General features: G+C 39.3%; 2 protein-coding genes across 6 annotated transcripts in view; both read left to right on the top strand.

Moving 5' to 3' along the window:
* LOC126212832 (E3 ubiquitin-protein ligase SIAH1-like) overlaps window positions 1–16,143 on the top strand; it is a 67,745-nt gene extending 51,602 nt beyond the window's left edge. Inside the window, exon 3 of the mRNA XM_049940247.1 lies at window positions 13,920–16,143. Within this exon, the coding sequence (XP_049796204.1) occupies window positions 13,920–14,180 (261 nt within the window). The 3' untranslated portion in view covers window positions 14,181–16,143. The remainder of the gene's footprint in view (window positions 1–13,919) is intronic.
* Window positions 16,144–16,321: 178 nt separating this feature from the next.
* Window positions 16,322–22,804, top strand: part of LOC126212830 (treacle protein-like) — a 225,546-nt gene continuing 219,063 nt past the window's right edge. For all 5 annotated transcript variants that reach the window (XM_049940246.1, XM_049940244.1, XM_049940245.1 and 2 more), the window contains exon 1: window positions 16,322–16,474. The gene's annotated coding sequence lies outside the window, so the exon portion shown is untranslated. The remainder of the gene's footprint in view (window positions 16,475–22,804) is intronic.

The following is a 22,804-nucleotide window of genomic DNA, read 5'->3' as shown; positions in this document are numbered from 1 at the left end:
ACGTCAAGATAGAAAATCAGAATAAGTGACAAAGGAATAGAAAATCGACTGAAATAGCTAGACAGTGGAAAGGCCACTGGACTTAATGGGATACCAGTTTGATTCTACACAGAGTATGTGAAAGACCTTGTTCCCATTCCAACAGCAGGTCTCTAGAGGAGTGGAGCTACCCTAATGATTAAAAAAAAGCACAGGTCACTCCCATGTCACACTTGGTCTTATTAAGAAGAGTAAAGGAGGTACCCCACAGTGAACTGACTTCAGGGGCAGGCAGTGAAAGATAATGCAGGCACACATCCTGGGGCACAAGCTGAAGACAGAACCGTGTGTTGATGGAAGACAGAAGTGGAGAGATGCTTGGCATGGATCTGGGAGAGAGCAAGTCAGAGTGGTGGGAGGGCATAAAATGTAATTGCCCACTTTCTCATTTTATATATTATGTTCCTAGTTCTTGCATCCTTGCTTCTCAGTTTCCAGATCCCATTTTCATACCCTGGAGCTATAATTTTCTGAATTTCTCTCTTTCCCCTCCAAATTATTTCACTTGCTTGGCTGCATTTGCGGTAATACATTTTGAAGCATAAAGACACCCAGTTTTAATCACCTCATCATTTTTCCATCATATTGTAATAACAGATGAGGACTCTTTTTTTATTGCATGTGTTCTTTAGGTGACTGCATATGTTGCTTGTTAAGTGGAAAGCCATTTCCATTTTTCTGACTCTGTTTGTATTAGCTGCTGTGTCTAGGCATTTGGCTGAATCATTTGTCCTGAATATTTAAATTCTAAAAATTGATTTCCCGTGTTTTGAATCCCTTTAATGTTTGTTTGGTTTATGGTTTTTTCCAAAAAGTTTGAAATCCAATTTTTCTGCTTCCACTTTGAATATATTTATCTGTGTTATTTATCTTTTTTATTTATCTTCGTTATTTATCTTTGTTGTTGCACCCTGTAGGTTTCCTACAAATTTTGCAAAATAATCAGCAAAAACTAAGAAGTCAAGTTCAAGTTAGTCTGTGTTTCCCGAGTTTCTACTCACACAGTCACTATTGTTCTGTTCATTTTTCTCTCTTTTCATACTACTTTCTTCAACATGGAATTGAATAATAATCCTCACGCATCTCGTGTGTGGATTAATTTCTTTTCAACAGGTACAGGAACTTCTTGAACATCGTGTAGAGCTTACCTGAATCAAATTGTGGTATATTGCAAGTGTGTGGATTAATTTCTTTTCAACAGGTACAGGAACTTCTTGAACATCGTGTAGAGCTTACCTGAATCAAATTGTGGTATATTGCAAGTGAACTGGATTCAGAGCAATTTTAATAAAATAATAATAAACTTGACGCATAGAAGCAGACCATGAAATGTTTATGAAGGTAGAATTGATAGCAATTTAATTTAGTTAATTTAACTGATATTGACTCTGGGGTGTGTTCTCATAACTGTCACTCACTCTCTGCTTGTTATTCTGTTCAAGTTTTTTTTTTTTTTTTTTTTTAATTGCATTAAGTTAGGTGACCCATTAAGTAGTAGATGTACTGGAAAGTGTATTGCTGTTTTTACAGTTCCAGAATTGCAAGCTGCACTCTGTGTCAGGTCTTTATCATTGGACTGGTTCAATTTGAATGCTTGCTAAATTAAATAGCCAGGCACCCTATTCCTAATTCTCAAAATGAGGGAATTAGATTATTATGTCTGGAACAATAGTATATGTGTGATGAAATCTATTTTACTATACGTAACTATTTTCCAATATGTATCTAGCTAAGTGTACATATTTATGGTTTAATGCTGTACATCTATAAGGAACAATTCATTACCCAAACACTGCATTTGATGCCATCAAATAAAGTGGGGAAACTGTCAATAGGTAGAAGTATTACTTAACTGTATATTATTGTCTGTTGTTTAATTCTGAGTGGGATTTTCTAATTTTATGTTGTGTACTTGAGTTGTCATATTGTTACTAATACTCTTTTGTTTAGTACTGAGGAAAACACACTGTCACATTAATAGCTGACATGCTCATGATTCTTCACTGTTGCTACTATATTGTATCATTATGTTAGCTGTAAGTGATTTGTGCTTGCCAAATATTAAACTTAATTGTGGCTTTAATATCTTCAGTGATATATTCACTGTGATGAGGTATTGTGTGGGAACAAAAACCTCATTACAATGAGCATTTGTCAGGGATCTAATAAAAATTTTCAGTCCTCTGCTCTAGAAAACACACACATCGAAAAAAGCTTTGCATCACCTCAGTTCTGAGAGTTCCGGAACCTGTACAGAAAATTGGAATACAGATCAACGTAAACATCATTGCCACTCTTTTTATTGGTCATGAAAACCACACAATGCACATTGTACCACCATACAGAAAGACCTTCATAGGGGATGGTCCAGATTGCTGTACACACTGGTACTTCTAATACCCCGTAGCACATCCTCTTGCATTGATGCATGCCTGTATTATTCATTGCATGCTATCCCCAAGTTCATCTAGCCATGGGTGGTCCACATTGCCCCACTCCTCAATGGCGATTTGGCATAGATACCTCAGAGTGGTTTGTAGGTCACACCATCCATAAACAGTCCTTTTCAATCTGTCCCAGGCTTGGTCGATAGGCTTCATGTCTGGAGAACATGCTGGCCACTCTAGTCTAGTGATGTTATTACCCTGAAGGAAGTCCTTCACAAGATGTGCATGATGGTGGCGCGAAGTGTTGTCCATGAAGACAAATGCCTCGCCAATATGCTGCCGATATAGTTGCACTATCGGTGTGAGGATGGCATTCACGTATTGTACAGCCATTATGTCGCCGTCCATGACCACCAGCAGCATACGTCGGCTCCACATAATGTCAGCCCAAAACAGCAGGGAACCTCCACCTTGCTGCACTCATCTGAGGTGTTCAGCCTCCAAACAGGTTTCCAACGATAGTCTGGTTGAAGGCATATGAGATACTCATCAGTGAAGAATGTGATACCAATCCTGAGCAATCCGTTTGGCATGTTGTTGGGCCCATCTGCATGGTGTCATAGTTGCAAAGACGGACGTCGGGAGTGAAGTTGCGCATCATGTAGCCTATTGTGAACAGTTTGAGTCATAACACGACGTCCTGTGGCTGCACGAAAAGCATTATTCAACATGGTGGCGTTTCTGTCAGGGTTCCTCAGAGCCACAATCGGTAGGTAGCAGTCACCCACTGCAGTAGTAACCCTTGGATGGCCTGAGTGAGGCATGTCATCGACAGTTCCTGCCTCCCTCTATCTCTTCCATCTCTGAACAACATTGCTTTGGTGCACTCTGAGATGCCTGGACACTTGTTGACAGCCCTTCCTAGCACAAAGTAACTATGTGGACATGATCGAACTGCGGTATTGACCATCTAGGCATAATTGAACTACAGGCAACAAAATACGTGTACCTTCTTCCTGGTGGAATGACTGGAACTGATGTGCTGTCTCACCCCCTCTGTCTAATAGGTGCTGCTCATGCGTGATTGTTTACATTTTTGGGTGGATTTTGTGACATCTCTGAACAGTCAAAGTGTCTCTGTCTGTGATACAATATCCACAGTCAACGTGTATCTTCAGGAATTCTGGGAACCGGAGTGATGCAAAACTTTCTCAGATGTGTGTAGGATAGATTGTTGATAAAGTAAATAATAATAATCTTTTAAATTTGATACTGCTCCCAATTTCATACTTCCTTTCTCCACCAAATGGTTGCCCCCAACCCTGACCTTCATTTTTGCGCGTAGTGAATGAGTAAGTGCTATTTTCCAAACTTCTGGTATTTGTTCAGTCCTCCAGATCATTTGGATTCCTTTTTATAGTTGTCAGACAGTTCAGTCATTCACATTTCTGCAACAAAATTGTCCTCCCCTGGAACTTTGTTGTTTTCTAGCTCACTAATGATCTGTTGGATGTCCTGAAAATTTTATAGTTGTGGATCTTCAAATTTATTATGTGGAACTTGCATTGGGAACTTCTCTTTCAGTTTTTCATAGTTTAGAAGCTTCTGAAAGTTTGTTGTTGTTGTGGTCTTCAGTCTCGAGACTGGTTTCATGCAACTCTCCATGCTACTCTATCCTGTGCAAGCTTCTTCATCTCCCAGTACCTACTGCAGCCTACATCCTTCTGAATCTGCCTAGTGTATTCATCTCTTGGTCTCCCTCTTTGATTTTTACCTTCCACACTCCGCTTTTATTCCATCTTAGCCACGTATCGGGCTCTGGCGTTGTCTACACTGACGGTTCGATGGTTGCTGGTCGTGTCGGGTATGCGCTAACTCTAGGGGACCATTGTGAACAACGTTCATTGCCGGCTGGCTGCAGCGTTTACACTGCTGAGCTGGTCGCCATCTTTCGAGCCCTAGAGTATATCCGCTCCTGCTCTGGTGAGTCCTTCGTTATCTGCAGCGATTCCCTAAGCGGTTTACGAGCTCTCGACCAGTGTTTCCCTCGTTCTCGTCTGGTGATGGCTATCCAGGAGTCCCTGCATAGTCTTGCGTGTTGCAGCCGCTCTGTGGTCTTGGTGTGGAACCCCGGTCATGTCGGTATCCCGGGCAATGAACGTGTTGACCGCCTGGCTAAACAGGCCACCAGTGAACCCACTCTAGACATTGGCCTTCCGGAGACTGATTTGAGGGCCGTCTTACGCTGCAAAGTTATCTCGCTTTGGGACGCTGAATGGCGCAGTGTGACCGCCCCTAATAAACTCCGTGCCGTCAAGGAGACGACGACTGTGTGGCACTCCTCCTTGCGAGTCTCTCGCAAGGAGTCTGTCGTCCTCTGCCGACTGCGTATTGGGCACACACGGATGACCCACGGCCACTTATTGCGTCGTGAGGACCCCCCTCTCTGTCGCTGCGGCTCGGTATTGACAGTGGTCCACATTTTGTTGGACTGTCCACTTTTATCTGTGCTCAGGCAGACATTTGCACTGCCTGATATGCTCCCTGCCCTTTTATCTGATGACCCTGTTATGGCTGGCTTAGTTTTACGTTTTATTCGGGCAGGGGGTTTTTACCGTTTAATCTGAGTGTTTATGCTTTTTAGTGTTGATTCTGGCTTTTAGCCTCTGATTTTAATCTGAGTTTTTAATGCGTTTCTCGGTGGTTGGCTTTTCCTTTTTTGTTTCTGTGGTCGGTCAACCACCGTCACACTCTGTGTGATTTTAGTTCATCTTGTCTGGTCTTTGTCTCAGTTTCTCTTGTTCTGTGTCGTCTGTGCTCTATTCTGTTAATGGCTTTTATTCTCTGTGGGTGTTTTTAGTGTTTGGAAAAAGGGACCGATGACCGTAGCAGTCTGGTCCCTTTAATCCCAACCAACCAACCCTCCACACTACCCTCCAATACTAAATTGGTGATCCCTCGATGTCTCAGAACATGTCCTACCAACCGATCCCTTCTTCTAGTCAAGTTGCGCCACAAACTCCTCTTCTCCCCAATTCTATTCAATACCTCCTCATTAGTAATGTGATCTACCCATCTTCAGCATTCTTCTGTAGCACCGCATTTCGTAAGCTTCTATTCTCTTCTTGTCCAAACTATTTATCGTCCACGTTTCGTACATGGCTACACTCCATACAGATACTTTCAGAAACGACTTCCTGACATTTAAATCTATACTCTATGTTAACAAATTTCTTTTCTTCAGAAACGCTTTCCTTGCCATTGCCAGTCTACATTTTATATCCTCTCTACTTCGGCTATCATCAGTTATTTTGCTCCCCAAATAGCAAAACTCCTTTACTGCTATAAGTGTCTCATTTCCTAATCTAATTCCCTCAGCACCACCAGACTTCATTCGACTACATTCCATTATTCTCATTTTGCTTTTGTTAATGTTCATGTTCTGAAAGTATCCTGCCCATATTATAAAGCCTTCCTGATTATTTAGCAGCAGCTTTTCTTTTTCATATTTGAAACATAGATTTGGTGCTCAGTATTTTTGTAAGGTAAATTTAAAAGTTTTATAGAAAGATCTCGTATTATTTTTTAGAGGTCCTTATTAAGTTGCTAAATTTGGCACTGTTTAATGAAAGGAACAATTTTAGCCTGCAGTGATCTGTCTTTTAAATTCAATCTTCAGATTTTCTGCAAGAGAACCATTTCATACAGTTCCCCCCCCCCCCCCCCCCCCCCCGCTCCTCCCCCCCCCCCGCTCCTCTCTCCCCCCCCCCCCCCCCCCCCACACACACACACACACCCAAGTCTTGCCTGTATTGTTTGATTGTTTGCTATACCACCTGTTTTTGTCAGCACAATTGGTGATGCAATGTAGTTGTATGCTGAAATATTGTGCCTGTTTGACACTTACATCCAGCCATTCACAAACTTTTTCATCGTGAATTCAGCCTAGAGAAACTGAAGAATCACATTTTCAGTATTTTTTGTCAGTCTCTTTTTATCCATTCTTTCTTAGTTGGCCGGCAAATGTAATCCTCTGTGTTTTCATATTCTCTGTTCTTGCATACACGTCCTTGCTTCTCAATTTCTAAATCCCATTTTCATGCTTTGGATTTGTAATTTTTTAATTCCTCTCCTTCTTTTCCAAATTAGTCAACTACTGGGCTGTGTTTATGGTAAGGCATTTTGAGGCATAACGACATAAAGTTTTAATCGTCACTTTTAGTGCCTTAGTATTGTATTATTAGATGTGGCTTTTTTATTGTATGTGTTCCTTAAGTGAATGTATGTGCTGTGTATTAAGTGAAATGTCATTTCCATTATTCTTGCTCTATTTGTATCAGCTCCTGTGTCAACAGCATGTGGCTGGATGGTTTCTCCTGAATATTTAAATTCTGAAACTTGATTTTTCCATATTTTGATTCCGTTTAACATTGGTTTCGTTTATGATTTTTTCCAACAAAACTTTTAATCCAATTTTGCTGCTGCCGCCTAGAAAATGTTTATCTGTTTGATTGCATCCTGTAAGTTTTCTACTAACATTGCGAAGTAATCAGCATAAATTAAGGAGTCAGGTTCAAGTTGACATGTTTCCCAAGTTTCAACTTGCATAACTACCATTCTTCTGTTGGTTTCTCTTCATTTTCATACTATTTTCTTCAATACACAATTGAATAATAATAGGTTGCATGTGAACTAGATTCAGAGCAGTTTTAATAAAATAAAAAATTTGTCATAAAACCGTGAAATGTGTATGAAGGTAGATTTGCTAGCAATATAATTTAGTTAATTTAATTGATACTGGCCCTGAGGCGTGTACTCGTCACTGTCTCTCTGTTGATTATTCTGTTTAAGATTTTTTAGTAAAATATCATTATGTTAGGTAAGTTATTAAGCAGAAAATACACTTGAAAGTGTATAGCATTTTTTACAGTTCCAGAATAGCAAGCTGCACTCTGTGTCAGTTCCTTATCAATGGACTGGTACAATTTGAATGCTTGCTAAATTAAATAGCCAGGCACCCTATTCCTAATTCTCAAAATGAGAGAATTAGATTATTATGTCTGGCACACTAGTATGTAGAAATCCAATCTTGATAACTTCCTCTTTTAAATTGCGCATGAATGACAAGAGCCCAAATCAGAATAAGTGACAAAGGAATAAAAAGGCAACTGAAATAGCTTGACAGTGAAAAGGGCACTATACTGGGCAGGTTACCAGTTTGATTCTACACAGAGTATATGAAAGACATTGCCCCTCTTCCAATAGCAGGTCTCCAGAGGAGTGAAGCAATCCTATTGATAAAAAAAAGGCACAGTCACTGCCGTTTCACACTTGGTCTTATGAAGAAGAGGAAAGAGGTATCCCACAGTGAACAGACTTTAGGCGCAGGCAGTAAAAGATACTACCAGCACACATTCCTGGGCACAAACTGAAGACAGAGCAATGTGTCGATAGAAGACTGACCTGAGATATATCGAGTCGGAGGGGGGGAGTGAGTTCTGTGAGCCATCCCTAAGCAGTCAGTCAGTACGCCTGGTGGTGCAAGGTAGTTACTTGCTCAAATATTGTTGCTGTTTAACACTGACATCCAGCCATTCATGAACGGTTTCATCGTGAATTAAGCAGTGAGAAACTGAAGCTTCACAAATTGAATGTTTTTTGTCAGCCTCTCTTTATCCATTCTTTCTTAGTGCCCATAAAACGTAATTGTCCACTTTATCATATGATATGTACAGGGTGACATAGAAAAATGGGAACATTTACACGATCCAATAAAACTAGGAGTGATTAAGGAAAGAAATTGCATTCATAATGATTGAAACCTTACTGCTTTGCCATTTACCAAACATTGATGGCATTTACCATTTTTTAAAAATTAAGTCCTTTAGATGGTGTCCTCATGTATAAATACATTTGTGAATCCTGCTGCTGAGATTCCTCATTGACCACTGTATCATCTCAGTTGGGATACTGTGAATTGCGTCCTGAATTCTGTGTTTAATCCCATCCACGGTTCTTGGTCGAGTCATGTAGACTTTGCTCTCGAGGTAGCCCCGCAAGAAAAAAATCACAAACTGATAAATTTGGCAATCTAGGGGGCCAGGGAATGTTACCGAATCATGAGATCACACGGTTGCCAAACATTTCTCGCACACATACCATTGATTGTCATCCTGTTGAAACCAGGCTTCTTGAACTTTGGAAAGTGTAACCAAAGTTCATAACATCTCCACGTCACGATTGGCATTGACAGTTATTGCATTTCCCAATTCATTTGTAAGAAAATACAGTCCAATAATCCCATGTGATGAAACACCACACCATACTATCGCTTTACTAGCGTGTGAAGGGCACTCGTGAACGTAATTAGGATTTGTGTTTGCCCAATATCGGTAGTTCTGTTTATTCACATAACATGAGACATGAAAATGTGCCTCATCTGACATCCACAACTTGTATAGAAATTCGTTGTTGTTTATTTTTGATACCATTTGTTGGCAGAATCCTAATCCTAACCGGTAATTGTTTTCTTTCAATTGTTGCACCATCTGTAACTGGTACGGTTGAAATTTTAAATCAGGGTGAAAAATTCTGCGAACACTCCCCTGGAACATTCCAACCAATGCTTCTTGCATACGAATTGAATGCCGTGGGCTCCGTGAGACAGACTCACATACAACATCAGTTTCGCTGGAGAATGCACACTTCTTGGTCGTCCTGTTGGTTTCTTCTTAAGGGCAGATCCAGTCTCTTTAAAGTTATTAATTCAATATTTTATCATGTGTTTCGATGGAACCGCATCATGACGTCCTAAATTTTAAAAATGTCGAAACTCTCTCTACGCTGCTACCAAACCATAATTGTTTTTAAAACATTTTTGTTACTAATGCATGCAGTTTTCCATTCCACTGATCCATGATTACTGAAATGACGACCTGTTTACTTACTAAACGGTCACGAACCCACAGTTCTGCCACCTGCCCATGGCTGCCACTACTCATTTGAAACATTCGTGTTATTCTGTGTCACCCTGTATATATTCTCATTTTCATACTTCAGATCTATAAAGTTTTCTGTCTTTCTTCTCCAAATTATTTAACTGCCTGGCTGTATTTACCGTATGACAGTTTGAGACCTAGAGACACTAGCTTTAATCACCATATTGTAATGCCATAATATTGTATTAATAGATAAAGGCTCTTTTATTGTATGTGTTCTTTAAGGGACTGTATGTTTTGTTTATTAAGTGGAATGCCATTTCCATTTTTCTGGCTCTATTTGTATTAGCTGCTGTGTCCACAGCATGTGGCTGGATTGTTTGTCCTTAGTAGTTAAATTCTGAAACTTGACTTTTCCATATTTTGATTCCCTTTAACGTTTGTCTTGTTTATGTTTTTTCCAGTAAAATTTGATAGCAATTTTTTAATCTCGTTAGTTTAACTGACATTCGTTCTGAGGTGTGTACTCATCACTGTCACTCTCTATTGATGATTCTGTTAAAGTTTTTTTTAATGAAACAGCATTAATTTCAGAAGTCATCAAAATAGTTGATGTACTGAAAAGAGTACTGCATTTTTTAGAGTTTCAGAATTGCAAGCTGCACTCTGTGTCAGTTCCTTATCACTGGACTGGTTCAATTTGAATGCTTGCCACATTAAATAGCCAGGCATCCTATTCCTAATTCTCAAAATGAGAGTATTAGTTTATTATGTCTGGCACACTAGCATGTGGAAAATTGAAATCTTGATAACTTCCATTTTTTTCAGATACGTATCTTGCTAAGCGTAGTGTTAACAGGTAAAAGGTTTATTTACCTAGGCTTTTTTGTGTTGATAATTTTGCATGAAATCATCTAATTTTATGTTACCTGATTGTGTTGTTATATTGTTAGTGACACACTTTTGTTTAGTATTGAGTAATATGCACTGTCATGTTTGGCCACTGTTGCTGTTCGTATAATTTGAGTAACTGTAAATGATTTGTACTTATCTGTAAATGACTTGTGCATACAAAGTAAGACACATCAGTCGTTACCATAAAGATGACACATGAAGTTGAAGGCAGACACAATTAAGACACTTACGCACAAGCTTTCAGCCACAGCCCGTGTCAGAAAAAGAAACACACAGCATTCATTCACACAAGCAAGCACACCTCACGCACACGTGATCGCCCACTGTGGCAGCTCCGACCAGAATGGCTTTGCTGGTGCCTGGGCTGAGAGATGGCGTTCCAGCTGATATGAAATACTTATCGTCTGATTTTTCGGAAACTATTTGGTGAAAAAATTTGATTTTTGTACATCTTACAGTCTGATGTCTTTGCCCGATAAAGGACTGAATTTCTTTTTGGTATCCATCATACTTACTGCGCTGCATCAAATTAAGCAAAACAGTGCACGAAATTTTACAGAGTTTACAGAGGTAAAAATGCAATGCCTAAACATTATGTACAATTGATTTCATCTCATAAATTGCAGTGAACAAAGTGTGGGTGCTGCAACCTTATCTCAGAACTCTGAAGAAGTTTGCACAATGTGTGGTTGATAAATAATGAAATGTGTAGTGGGTGAAGTGTACTGATCTGTCTGAATCTACACACAGAAGTCTTCATTATTTTCTGATGTCCAGTTTTATGATTTGAGTGCTAGCTGTCTTGAGTAAATAATAAAGAACTTCACACATCATCAGCAAAGTTGATTTTTATTTTATATTAACTTACACCTGACACAAGAAATTTCCAAATTTTGCTTTAATGGGGCATTGAAATAAGTCAATGGTGAAAAATGAAAATTTGTGCCAAACCACAATTTGAACCTGTAATGCATTGACTGCATTAGTATAACAATCAGTTTAAAATATAATTTTCTTTCTAGGTGATTAACATTTAAAATTGCCATATTACAGTAATTTTTGTTGTTTATTAGCCTGTTCATTGCCTAGATTGTCATTTTTCATTGAAAAATGATAAATGTTGTTTAAGGTTTGATACCGTGGTTTATTTTCTGGAATGTCATTTATTAGTCTGTTATTGTTGGTCGCAAACATTCGCCAACATCAATTGAATAATTTATTGTTGAGCTGAATTTGTAATAAATTTTAGTTTTTATAAGAGAATTTGAAGGTTTGCATTTCATAAACAGTATGATACCTCAAACTTAGTGTTTTTACCCAACATCATTAACTTTCCCAAGTATGTAATCTAATTACTAAGGAGAGTGAAAATCTCATAATGTACTCAACAAATTTTAACTACTTAGTGCAAACTGTAGGTCAGCAGTAAAATCCTGAGAAGATAAACTATTAATAAAAAATATGCCTGTGTTTGTTGGTACATTAAAACGGGGTAATCCTCTCTGCATTAACACACTGCTGAGGCAGCTACTTTTTAACAAACAATGAGATTTGTCAAATATCTTACAGCTGTAAATGACGACTTACAAACAGTTTTGTAAATTGTGAACAACAGTGGAACCTGGCTATAACAACATTCAAAGATCCTCGAATATTATGATGATGATGTAAATGATTGTCATTGTGATTGAGATTCATATTTTAGTTTATTTTGGTGGCAAATGGCAAAGAACAAATTTATTTAACCTTTTTTAGTTTTACATACAGTATTCATTCTTAAGTACTGTACATGCAGCTGTATATACTGTATTCACAATATACACAGCAGTATGTCAAGTTCTCACCAGACTTCTTTACTTAGGAGTGAAGTAATCAGTCATTTTACTCTGCTGTCTATTTGCCCAATACCCACATTTCTAAATTACATTCTGTGTTCATTATTTCATTTGCAATTTCATTGCCCCCATCCTCTAGTTTCAAAGAACAGGTTCACAATTCTGATGGCTTCTGAAGTGTCACTCACAATAGGGATATAGGCACTTCTTGCAGTTGATTTCTGGCAGCAGTGCAGGCAGCAACAGATAATCAGTGTCAACAAACGTGTCTTCAGTTTCAGCAGCATTTATTCCTTCAGTAGTGGTTCCTGCATGACACAGCTCTTGGTAGTTTGGGCTGTGCCCTGGCTCCAAGCTTTGGCAATGCATCTGATCACATCCATCGGTGTAATAGAATAATCCTGCCTTTTTTCAAGGCATTGGATCACTTTTGGTGATATGAGCGAAAATAGTGGCTTTCCAGACTCATAATTACTCCTTGGTTCATGGGCTGCAATAAGTTTGTCATATTTGAAGGAAGAAAAATGAGCTTAATATTTTCCAGGCCAGTGTGTGCAGAATGTGCTGGACAGTTATCAACAAGAACAAGTAGCCTAAGCTTCCCATCCCAATGCCTTATTTCAGCTTCAAAGTGTTGGAAGGTCATCCTGGACTTTTTATTAGCATTGTAGTGAATAAGCAGATTTTTTACATGCTTAAAACATCTTAAGATTTTCTGATTTATCTATCGTGTGCAATTTTTTCTTCTCATTTCCATCTGTGTCGGCGCAAACCATAACTATTATTTATTCTGTAGATAACATGCCGCCAACACATTTTTTGCCCTTGAATTTCATAATCTTGTCTGGTGTCAATTAACAGAAAATGGCAGTCTCATCTACATTAAGATGTCACAGTCTGCATATCCTTCACAGATGGCAGACCACGTGGTAGAGAGCCATTGTTGGATTATTTAAGTTTTTACTCTATAGGATTCATCGCTCATTGCCGAAAATAATGCCGTGATGTTGCTTGAGTCTGTCAATCCAGCCACTCCTGCACGGAAATTCCTCATCTTCTAAATTTTTTGGCAAATTCTTCGCTTTCACCGCAAGGAGAACGTGAATTCTTCTCTGATGCTTAAACCACTTAAGCAGTGCTTTGTCCACATCGCTTTATTCAGCCTCTTGTAACTGCTTAATTTTAGGTCAATTTTGTTCAAACACAGTAACAATTTCGTACTTGTTTTCCAAATTGTTTAGACTGCGGAATTTGCGATGCCAAATTTGACAACACACGTCATCCTTTTGAGTTCCACTCTCGATTTCATGAATCACTTTCATTTTTTCGTCCATTAGTTAAATATTTCTTTTACTGGCCATGCTGCTCAAAAATGCATTTGCTTCATAGCAGATTGTTATGGGAACTGACATCACATGTACTGTTGATGTGTGTTCTGTCATCGTCACCACTACTGTAGTGTGAATCTATATTACACTTATTGTTGACGAGAGGGCAGAGGAGAAGACTATGCCAGGTCGCTTATTAACAAAAACAGATTGCCTTCCAAAGTTCATTGATTCTTGTAAAATTTTATTGCTAAGTGAGGCTGAAAATGTCATGTACGAGGTAAATTTGTCATATTAAATGTGGATGAGAAGTATGTTCCTTATGAGGAATATGGCTGTACTACAGAAATTACAACATTATAGCCGAGTTGTCGTTGTAACCGATATTGTTGTTTTAAAGTTCAGCTGTATTGGTCGACATTTTAAGTGTTTCATTTTTAAATACAACAACTGACGCTGAAACATTTCTGCACGCAGGAGAAGTTTGACGGCCACCAGCAGTTCTTCGCCATCGTGCAGCTGATCGGGTCGCGCAAGCAGGCGGAGGGGTTTGCCTACCGGCTAGAGCTGAACGGGCAGCGCCGCCGGCTCACTTGGGAGGCGACGCCCCGCTCGATCCACGAGGGGGTCGCCTCTGCCATCCTCAACTCGGACTGCCTGGTGTTCGACACCTGCATCGCGCAGCTGTTTGCCGACAATGGCAACCTGGGCATAAACGTGACGATATCGATGGTGTAGCGAGGTGGGGGCGGCGGCAGGAAGGGCGGTGCTCGGGCCGGGGCAGAGGAGGGCGCAGATGGTGGGGGGCGGGATGCCTGCGGCCCTGTGGATGGTGCTGGAGATGACTGTCCGGTGTCAGACGCACAAGAGTTGCTCCGCCTGCTGTCCGGTGACTGACTGATGGGAGTGACTCCTGCCATCCCCACTCGGGAGGCTCAACAGACTGTGACCGGGGCCCGTGACTGGCCGATCCTGCAGACACTGCCGTTCCCATCTCTCACTCGTGTGTTAGTGTATGTGTAAGATTCCTCTGGGACTGAAGCTGTATTCCTACTGCAGCACCTCTCTGTGTGACAAATTACTATGTGACAACTCCTACAATTGCACCTGTTCCCAGTATAATTTCTTCACTTTGAAGAAAGTATAATACAACGGTGTGTCTCCGTAATGAAGCCTAGCAGTGTGTCATCGACCTGGCAAGTTCTCAACAGATTCCCATCGAGTCATTTTGAGTCTTATATTAGCCCTGTTGTGCTTACAGTACACTTGTAAACACCGTGTGAAAACTCTTTTAAAAGTCTTTCCGGGAGCAGTGTCGAGATAGCGTACGATTTTGTTACTTTGAGGCTAGATCTCTTGCATTCCAGAATGTGATTTGCTCGTTTTCCCCGCTCGGCAAGAGTTAAATCTTTTGGGCCAGCGAGTTAATCTGGAATGGTGTAATTTACAAATGACTGTTTGTGGGCCAGACATTGATTAATGTTTTTAGTATCTGACTATTTGTGACTGCTGAAATTCTTACAGTTCCAAAGAGAAACTGATGTCTGTGTTGTAAACGGCAGTCTGATTAATACACATATGTGATAACCATTGCAGTTCCTGTAATATTGTAGATGATGTTTAAAATTTGTGAGGCTGTGGGTCAGCCTATTCCTGTAACACTATAATATTTAAGTGTGTTAACTGAATCAAAATTTTTTGATAGGCACAAAATTATAGTTAAATAATTGTACTCAATGCTATGGAGGCAGATATTATAATCATCGTCATATAGTAACACTTACTTAGTTTAAAGTGCAGTGTGATTCTGTTTACTGGGATATATGTGGAGTCCTAAAATCATGCAATGAACGACACTCCTACATAATAATAACAACTATAATTGTCTTTATTTTTATTTTTGTAATGATCAGACATTCTTGTGTAGCGACTTGCTTCTTTAATCTTCCTGTGAAATTTAAAGCTCTTGTTTCATGGTAATAACCATCATTTTAGTCTCATGAAGTTAATTTCTAGAAACATTTAATCACAGTAATTGCTTTGTAGTTCCATGGTGCAAAAAGTGGTCTTTTAGGTACTTTGAGCATCATGTAAGTGCCCACAAAGAATGCTCACCGGCTAGATATTAAATATAAATTTTCTCATACGACTGCACAAATCAAGATTTTTTTTTTATTAATTTAAAAATAATATACATAGTAGAAAGACACTGCGGTTGTTCCTTTTATCGATGATTTGCAATCGTGTAGCTGTGTTCTTTCGTTCCTGCTTAATACGACATTTCAGTGTCAACTATTCTCAAATCAACATTTTTAATTATTTAAAATATTATACAGATTAGAAAGACTTTGTTTTCCTCTTTTACTGATAATTTGCGATCAAGAAGCTGTGTTCTTCCTTTATTGTTTAATCTGACATCTCATTCCAGTGCTCTCGACACTTGATTTGAGGTTTGTTTGTTTGTTTGTGTTGACGTGCCCCTGACATTTGCACCATGTGAACATCTGCTGGTTCAAATAATAAATGAAGTAATCTTGCTAACTGTACATTAGTTACTTAGAATAAGTTACTTTAAACATTTGGCAGCTTGTCACATAAATGTTGGACGTAAACTGGGCATTGGCACAATTTGTAGATACTGGTCTGTTAAATTAGATCAAATTGTGTGAAATATATTATGTGGAAGTAATCTGACACAAGTGAATGTATTTTTATAAATTGTGAGACGCGTCTTACCTCCAGAAGTATGTTAGGAACATGAATTTTTGCATCTAGGGTTAACTTCCAGAAAGCAGTGCAGTTGCAGAATGTAGGCGTGTGATCCAGCCTTAGCTAACTCTCAAGAACTCCCGACCCGTCTCCAATAGATTGTTCTACCGAAGATGTGGCGGACTGAGACTCGTGCGGCACGTAAGGCGATACTGGAAGTAGCTCCGAACACATCCCGCCTCTGCAGTCTTACTGGCATGATGAACGTGTAAATTCTGCAAGTGGGAGGATACCGTCCATCCCGGTGACCCCTTTTCTGGACGGTAAGTTGAGGATTCTCTTTGTAATTGTTCAGCACAGTAGGGAATGTCTGAAACGGAGATGTTTGTGCCCACCTTTTTGTGTGCTTGGGTCATGTGGGTTTGTTCTGTCTTTCAGAAAGCACCAGAGCATGCAGTTTTCATTCATATTTTTAGCAAAGTATATCTCTGAAGACCAGGGCCAGATTTCCAGGGATTACACCCTAGGCCGGAGACTTTTCAGGGCACCCCGTCCCTCTGTCACTCATTGATTTTAGACTTTCGACATTTTTATTTTTTGTTGCTCTAAAGAATTAAGATTCTCTACTACAAAAATGTAATCAGTAGTGGAATTACTTAAAGCAAATGTATTGTGGATGTAGAAACTAAAAGTTATGTTGTCAGCTATTTACTTTTCTGCTCAGAAAATGAAACTATGTTGGAGTAATTGAAAGGAGTAGGCTCAACTTTGGCAGTTTGCAGTTTGGTTAAGGAAAAGTGTGTATGCAGAGGGGAATGCAGAAGCTGTTCTCAACCTAGACTGACAACCAACGTATCCACTGGTTCACTATATCTGCAGAAAGAAAATAAGTAAATGTATTTTAATATGAAACCATAAATATATTAACCTAGAAAGTTAGTGTTAGACTTAGGAATCCTTCATTGAGACTTGTTTCCAGTCTGACTGTCAAACCAATGTCATCTATTACATAAAGCAATGCAAAATTTTCAAATCGGGCACTTTATGACTAGTTGGCATTAACAGTTGACCTACAACTGAACTCTACTCATGTGTGGGATGATGAATATTCAGATCTACGTCCAGCCAACTTGCTTTAGATTTTCCATTATTTCTCTAAACCAGTACAGCCAAATGCCAAGATAGTCCCTTTTGAAAGGACATGACCAATTTCCTTCCCCCATGCTGGAAACAATGAGAACTCATGCTCCGTCTTAATGACCTTGATGTTGATGGGATGTTAAACCTGAACCTTCCTTTCTTTGTTTTACTACTGAACAATCAACCAAATGCTATGCTAATGACAGTGCTGCTGACATGCTGTACAAGTTTTCAGGTGGGGGGGGGGGAGGGGGGGGGGGGGGGGGAGAGAGCAAATTTGTGGAAAATACAAATGCTGATTGAGATCTCTTGGCAACACTGTTCCTCTATGTACCCTGGTCTTGGGCATGGGCATAGCTGATATATGTGTAAATCCTGCTCTGCCAAAGGTAACTTGAGAAAAATAGAAATTCACAGATTCTTTAGATTCAGAAAAAAATGTGTGACTGTGTTGTGTGAAATACACTTACTGAAATTCTGAAGTTATTAGAGATAAAAAGCAGTGGACTGTTATCCACTGCTTCTACAGAAATAAGACTAAGTTACAGGAGTTGGACACAAAATGGAGGGAGTGGTTGACAACAGAGTGAGTCAGGGTAGCAACCTATTCCCCATGGTCTTCAGTCTTTACATGGAGCAATCTGTGAAGAAAAACAAGGAGAAATTTGGAAATGGAATTGAAGTTAATGTATTAGAAATAAAAACTGTTTGAAGGTTTGTTGGTGTTGCAATTCTGAAACAGTAGGGGACTTGTGTTCATCTTACATCTCTTTTCCACGTATTCATTCTGACCAACTTAAAACAGAAATTTTAAAAATGGTATAAATATAGTGTAGTCGAATTAAATCAGGTGACGCTGATGGAATTAGATTAGGAAATGAGATGCTGAAAGTAGGTGACTGCTGTTTTGGCTGCAGAAAAACTCATGATGGCTGAGTAGAGATTATGTAAAATACAGATTTGCTATAGCAAGAAGATAATTTCTGGAAAAGAGAAATGTGTTAAAATTGAATCTAAGTGCTGAAGTATTTTCTGAAAGTATATTTGTCTTTAGTATAGCTATATGCAGCTGCAGCATGTGGTTTCTATACCTGGGAAACTGCAAAATTTGCCAATCTGAACTAACCTAGACCTCGGGGCTATGCTGCAGATCAGCCTGTGACCACAACCAAGATTTTTGAGGAGAGAGGGGACAAAAGCTAGCCAAAAGTTTGCTTACTGTATCTCCTCTGTGTTCCATACACAATTACTGAATCACACCAAAAAGAAACTCCACGATGTAATCTTCAGGTATCGTATTTATTTGTCGATGTCACATTTCCAACATTTTTATCGCAACAAATTTAACTAAAAGATGCATTTTGGAGATAGCTCTTTAATGCAGTGTATGTTTTCTTCACTGCATGCTTAATTTTTTTCATGTTTTCAAATCTAAGCCTGGAACTTTTATTGTTGTGTGTATGTTCAGTTCGCATCTTTTATGAGTATGCGAGACAAAAGCTTGAAGTTTTTGTGACATCACAGGTGTTGCGCTGTGACTGGTGGCAGAGGCAAACCGAACAGCTGCCATGTTGATTTGTTTGCGAGCTAGCGTATTATATGTGTCAGGGTTTTCATATTTATAGTTCTGTTTTAAGAAAAATATGCAGTATAAGTGACAAACGACTTCAAAACACACAATTTTTTGAATGGTTTGTTTGCTAAAGTATTGGAAAATGTGACACCTGTGTAGAAACATGTTACCACCCATTTTCACTTCATTTAGTAAGCTACATGGGTAGTTACAACAAATGAATTACTTCTTATCACCTGTTAATATACGTTTGCTTACCATAATTCGTTTCTTTATTGATGAAATCAGCTCGTCTCCCATTGCTCGCTACACAATAGTCTGTGACTATTTCATTAAAATTTCGACGATTCAGTAGTTCTTTTTCAAGCTCATCTTCAAAATTTTTACCTTATAAATTGCAGACTGAATTAATATTTTCCTTTTTTCAGACTCACAGTATGCTGCAGTTATTGGCAAGAAAATAACTAGAGCACAGTTCACTCACAAAAATAAATTTATTATACTGAAACAGGGGCTTTTTCAAGGGCATATTTCCTGTATACATTCATGAAATCCCCATTAGATGATAACTGTAACTGTATTCTACTGCTGTCTAGCGACACACATACAAACTTATTCTCGTGGTGTATAGGATTGCCAACAACAGGGAAAAAACTATCTAAAACACTGTCAGATCATTAATACTAAACGTCGATTAACCATATGTCAAAGTACAGGGTAGCGCTGATAAAAGTAGCTCATTTAAGTATAAAGGAAATGCAGTGAAATTGTGGAAACAAAGAGCTGAAATGGACTTACCATTTATTTCCAATGAAAATGCAACAAAAAGTTCGTTTATAGATGGTGCTGAAAGCAAACCCTTGCAATATCAGTACACAGCTGAGCATATCTAAGCACATTCAGATACACCCGTCGTGAAGGTCGGATATCGATTGCGGCTGTCACAGCTGGTGATGTTTTTCAGTTGATGTATCGTGTGTGCATTTGTTTCATAGACCTTGCTCTCCAAATGATGGCCATAAGTGTTTGCCGACAGTTCGTTCCTCAGTGAAGGCATCAGGGACTCGTTCGAGGGATACATTAGGCGCATGGCTGTTGCACCATCTTGCTGGAAGAGGCAGTGTTGTCCTTCATTTTCAATCAGTCAAGCACAAAATATATGAAACATTTCCACATATGCAACATCGTTAAGGGTAGTGTTGAAAAATATCAGTCCGGTGGTGCAAATTCGAGTTACACTGCACCAAACGCTGATTTTTCATCGTGGAGTGGTTGCTGACACAATTTTAAATGTTCTCCATTGCTTAGCACCTCGTGTTCTGCGAAGTCGTGCGACCAGAGATATGAAACGGTGCTCCGTCACTCATGATATAGTCGAAGGGGGACTGACAAACATTATTCAAAAGCCACATGCAATAATTTTTAAATCTCTGACTGCCATCCTTTGTCTCACATGACGTTACTTCAGATTAAGACTTTTCAATATCTGCTGGCAACTCCTCCTTGTTACATGTGCCTGTTGGGCAAACTTACATATAAACTTCTTTGGGCCCTCAACAATTCTTTGATGAAAACCTGCAATGAGTTTTGGTGTGGAAACTGAAGGAATTCTTTGTTTTCTTACATTTTGTACAGATCCGCAGCATGCCAGTTTTATATAGGCTCTGTATTGTTCTCTCTGCTGGTAATCCTCTGTCTTGATGCTTCATCCTGAAAGTTTCACAGGTTTCCTTAATTGAACCTGTTTTCACATGTGCTTCTACAATTTCAATTCTTTCTTCTGTTGAGTAAGTCATTTTGCAAACTGCAAAGAGAAGTTTCTAACCTCAGTGATGAAATAATGTGAAATGCTGACAGAAGAATGCTAACAGTTGATTATTGCATAAAACCGTCCATTGTTGTAGCTGGTTACTTTCTTTCAGAAGGTGAAATATTACATTCTCATTCAAAAGGGAGCTGGGCTACTTTTAACTGTGCTATGCTGTATAACAGAGATTCACAGAGACAGGAGTTCAGTAGCTAAGTTTCAGCCACTCTGCTCATTCCCTTTCAATGTAATGTCGGAACATGAAAATTGTGTGGAATTTGGTAGGACACCGTCAGGTGAAATTATCAGAGCATGTGGGAGGCCTGTAAGAGCTGTACTCTGTATAAACTGTACCCCGAAGCCTCTGTATGTGACGCTAACATGCATTTCAGGGCTTAGCATTAAAGAGTTGCTACTAACTGCTCAAAACCATGAGTCGTATTGACAATTCCAAAAAATTTAGACTGTCATTTGTGGGGGAAATATTAAAAAAAAATAGAGAAAAACATATTTTTTAGTAGTTCTGTCTTGGAGCTATGGGGAGCATCGTGGGGAAGTAGTTGGTGGGCAGTAAATGGTAAAAGTAATGTAGTTGATGCGTGATATATTTTTGTAATATGCACGAATGTTTTTATCGGAAATTTGTCCATTAATATATGTATACTGAATTTACTCAGCAGTTTTAGATTCTGTATCAAATCGTGTGTTAAATGTAGTGCGAACATAGACATCAATCGTTTACCAAAGCCGGGGAGGTCGGAATAGGTTTGATTATCATGCTCTAGCCTGTTAAACATAATGGTGGTGGTGGTGGTGGTGGTGGTGGTGGTGATAGCTTTCAAAGTATGAAGTTACAGAAGAATACTGAAGGCTGGGTGGTTAGCAAGTAACTAATGAAGAGGCGCTGAATACTGTTGGTGACGAAAAACTTCAACAGAATTTGATTTAAAAAAAAAGATAGAGAAGTGTGGGAGGCTGCAAAAGCGGAGAATGGGATATCTGGCAGTATCATTTTTGAGCAGCAGAAAATAGTGACAAAAGCAGTACAGCTGCAGAAGAATACAGGACGTAATGGGTTGTCTTGAAAGAGGTTTTAAGACGCATAGAAACAAAACGAGGATAATGCAGTGAAGTTGATGTGGAGGGAAACAGACTAGGAAACGAGGCACGGAAACTACATCCTTACTTTATTTTACATGTCCATTGTTCGTGAAATCTTCCTTCTCCACCGATCAGCAGTTTTTACAGCATTGTACTTTGTCCTAAGTTTTGTAAATTGACTGCTCCATCCAAGAGTGTGTAGAGGAGCAGGTGGTGTTGTGTTCGATCTTTCCCACATTTGCACAAGTTGTCATCTACATGTTGTCATTTCCTTAGGATGTTTTTGCATTTGGAGACTCCCGATCGTAGAAGACTTGAGTGTTCTCGAGGATGAGGCGATGTCACAGTGAGGCCCCAAGGAAATTCCTCTTTCAATTTGTAAGAAAGATTGACTTGTGCCTCCTGCTGTAGATTTAAGTGTCTGGTCTCTCGGTGCAATAGTTAAGGGAGTAATTCTCTTGAGGAAATACTTTCTCGACTTCAGGTGTCTAGCGACAATAGTGAGGTTATATACAATATGTTGTTGGTCTTCTGTTTGCATCTCTCTCTATTTCTGCAGCGACTGCTCTTCTAATTTGGGGTGTAGCTATACCTGTGAGGGATTAAACAGCGGTCAAAGGTGTAGTCTAGCATCCGGTTAACAAATAGTGCTGCCTCATTGAGGGCAACATCTACTTGCTGACACTTCCCACACAGCAATGCACACTCTCCTGCAGCAAAACATAGCTGCAGTAGTAGACAGGTTTTGCTATGTATGCAGCAAAATAACTGGTGGTAGAAATACAGAGAATATAAAATGCAAACTGTGTATCTTGAAGATCAATATGTTGGCATTAAATCTAAATTCAAGTGTTGGGGCGTACTTTCCGAAAGTACTTGGAGTACCAAAATAGTATAATGAGGAAATGGGTTTGAGAACAGAAGCTTGACGAAAAGAAGCTCCATGCAAGGCAAGTAATTGAGTACACTCAGCTGACCACAGATTTACTTTCCAGTGTTCGCCTGCACTCCATTTTCATGTCATTGTCCTGT

Source organism: Schistocerca nitens, chromosome 11 (assembly GCF_023898315.1).
Source record: "Schistocerca nitens isolate TAMUIC-IGC-003100 chromosome 11, iqSchNite1.1, whole genome shotgun sequence".
NCBI lineage: Eukaryota > Metazoa > Arthropoda > Insecta > Orthoptera > Acrididae > Schistocerca > Schistocerca nitens.
The sequence above is the reverse complement of the archived record's forward strand: the minus strand, read 5'-3'. Positions and strand labels throughout refer to the sequence as shown.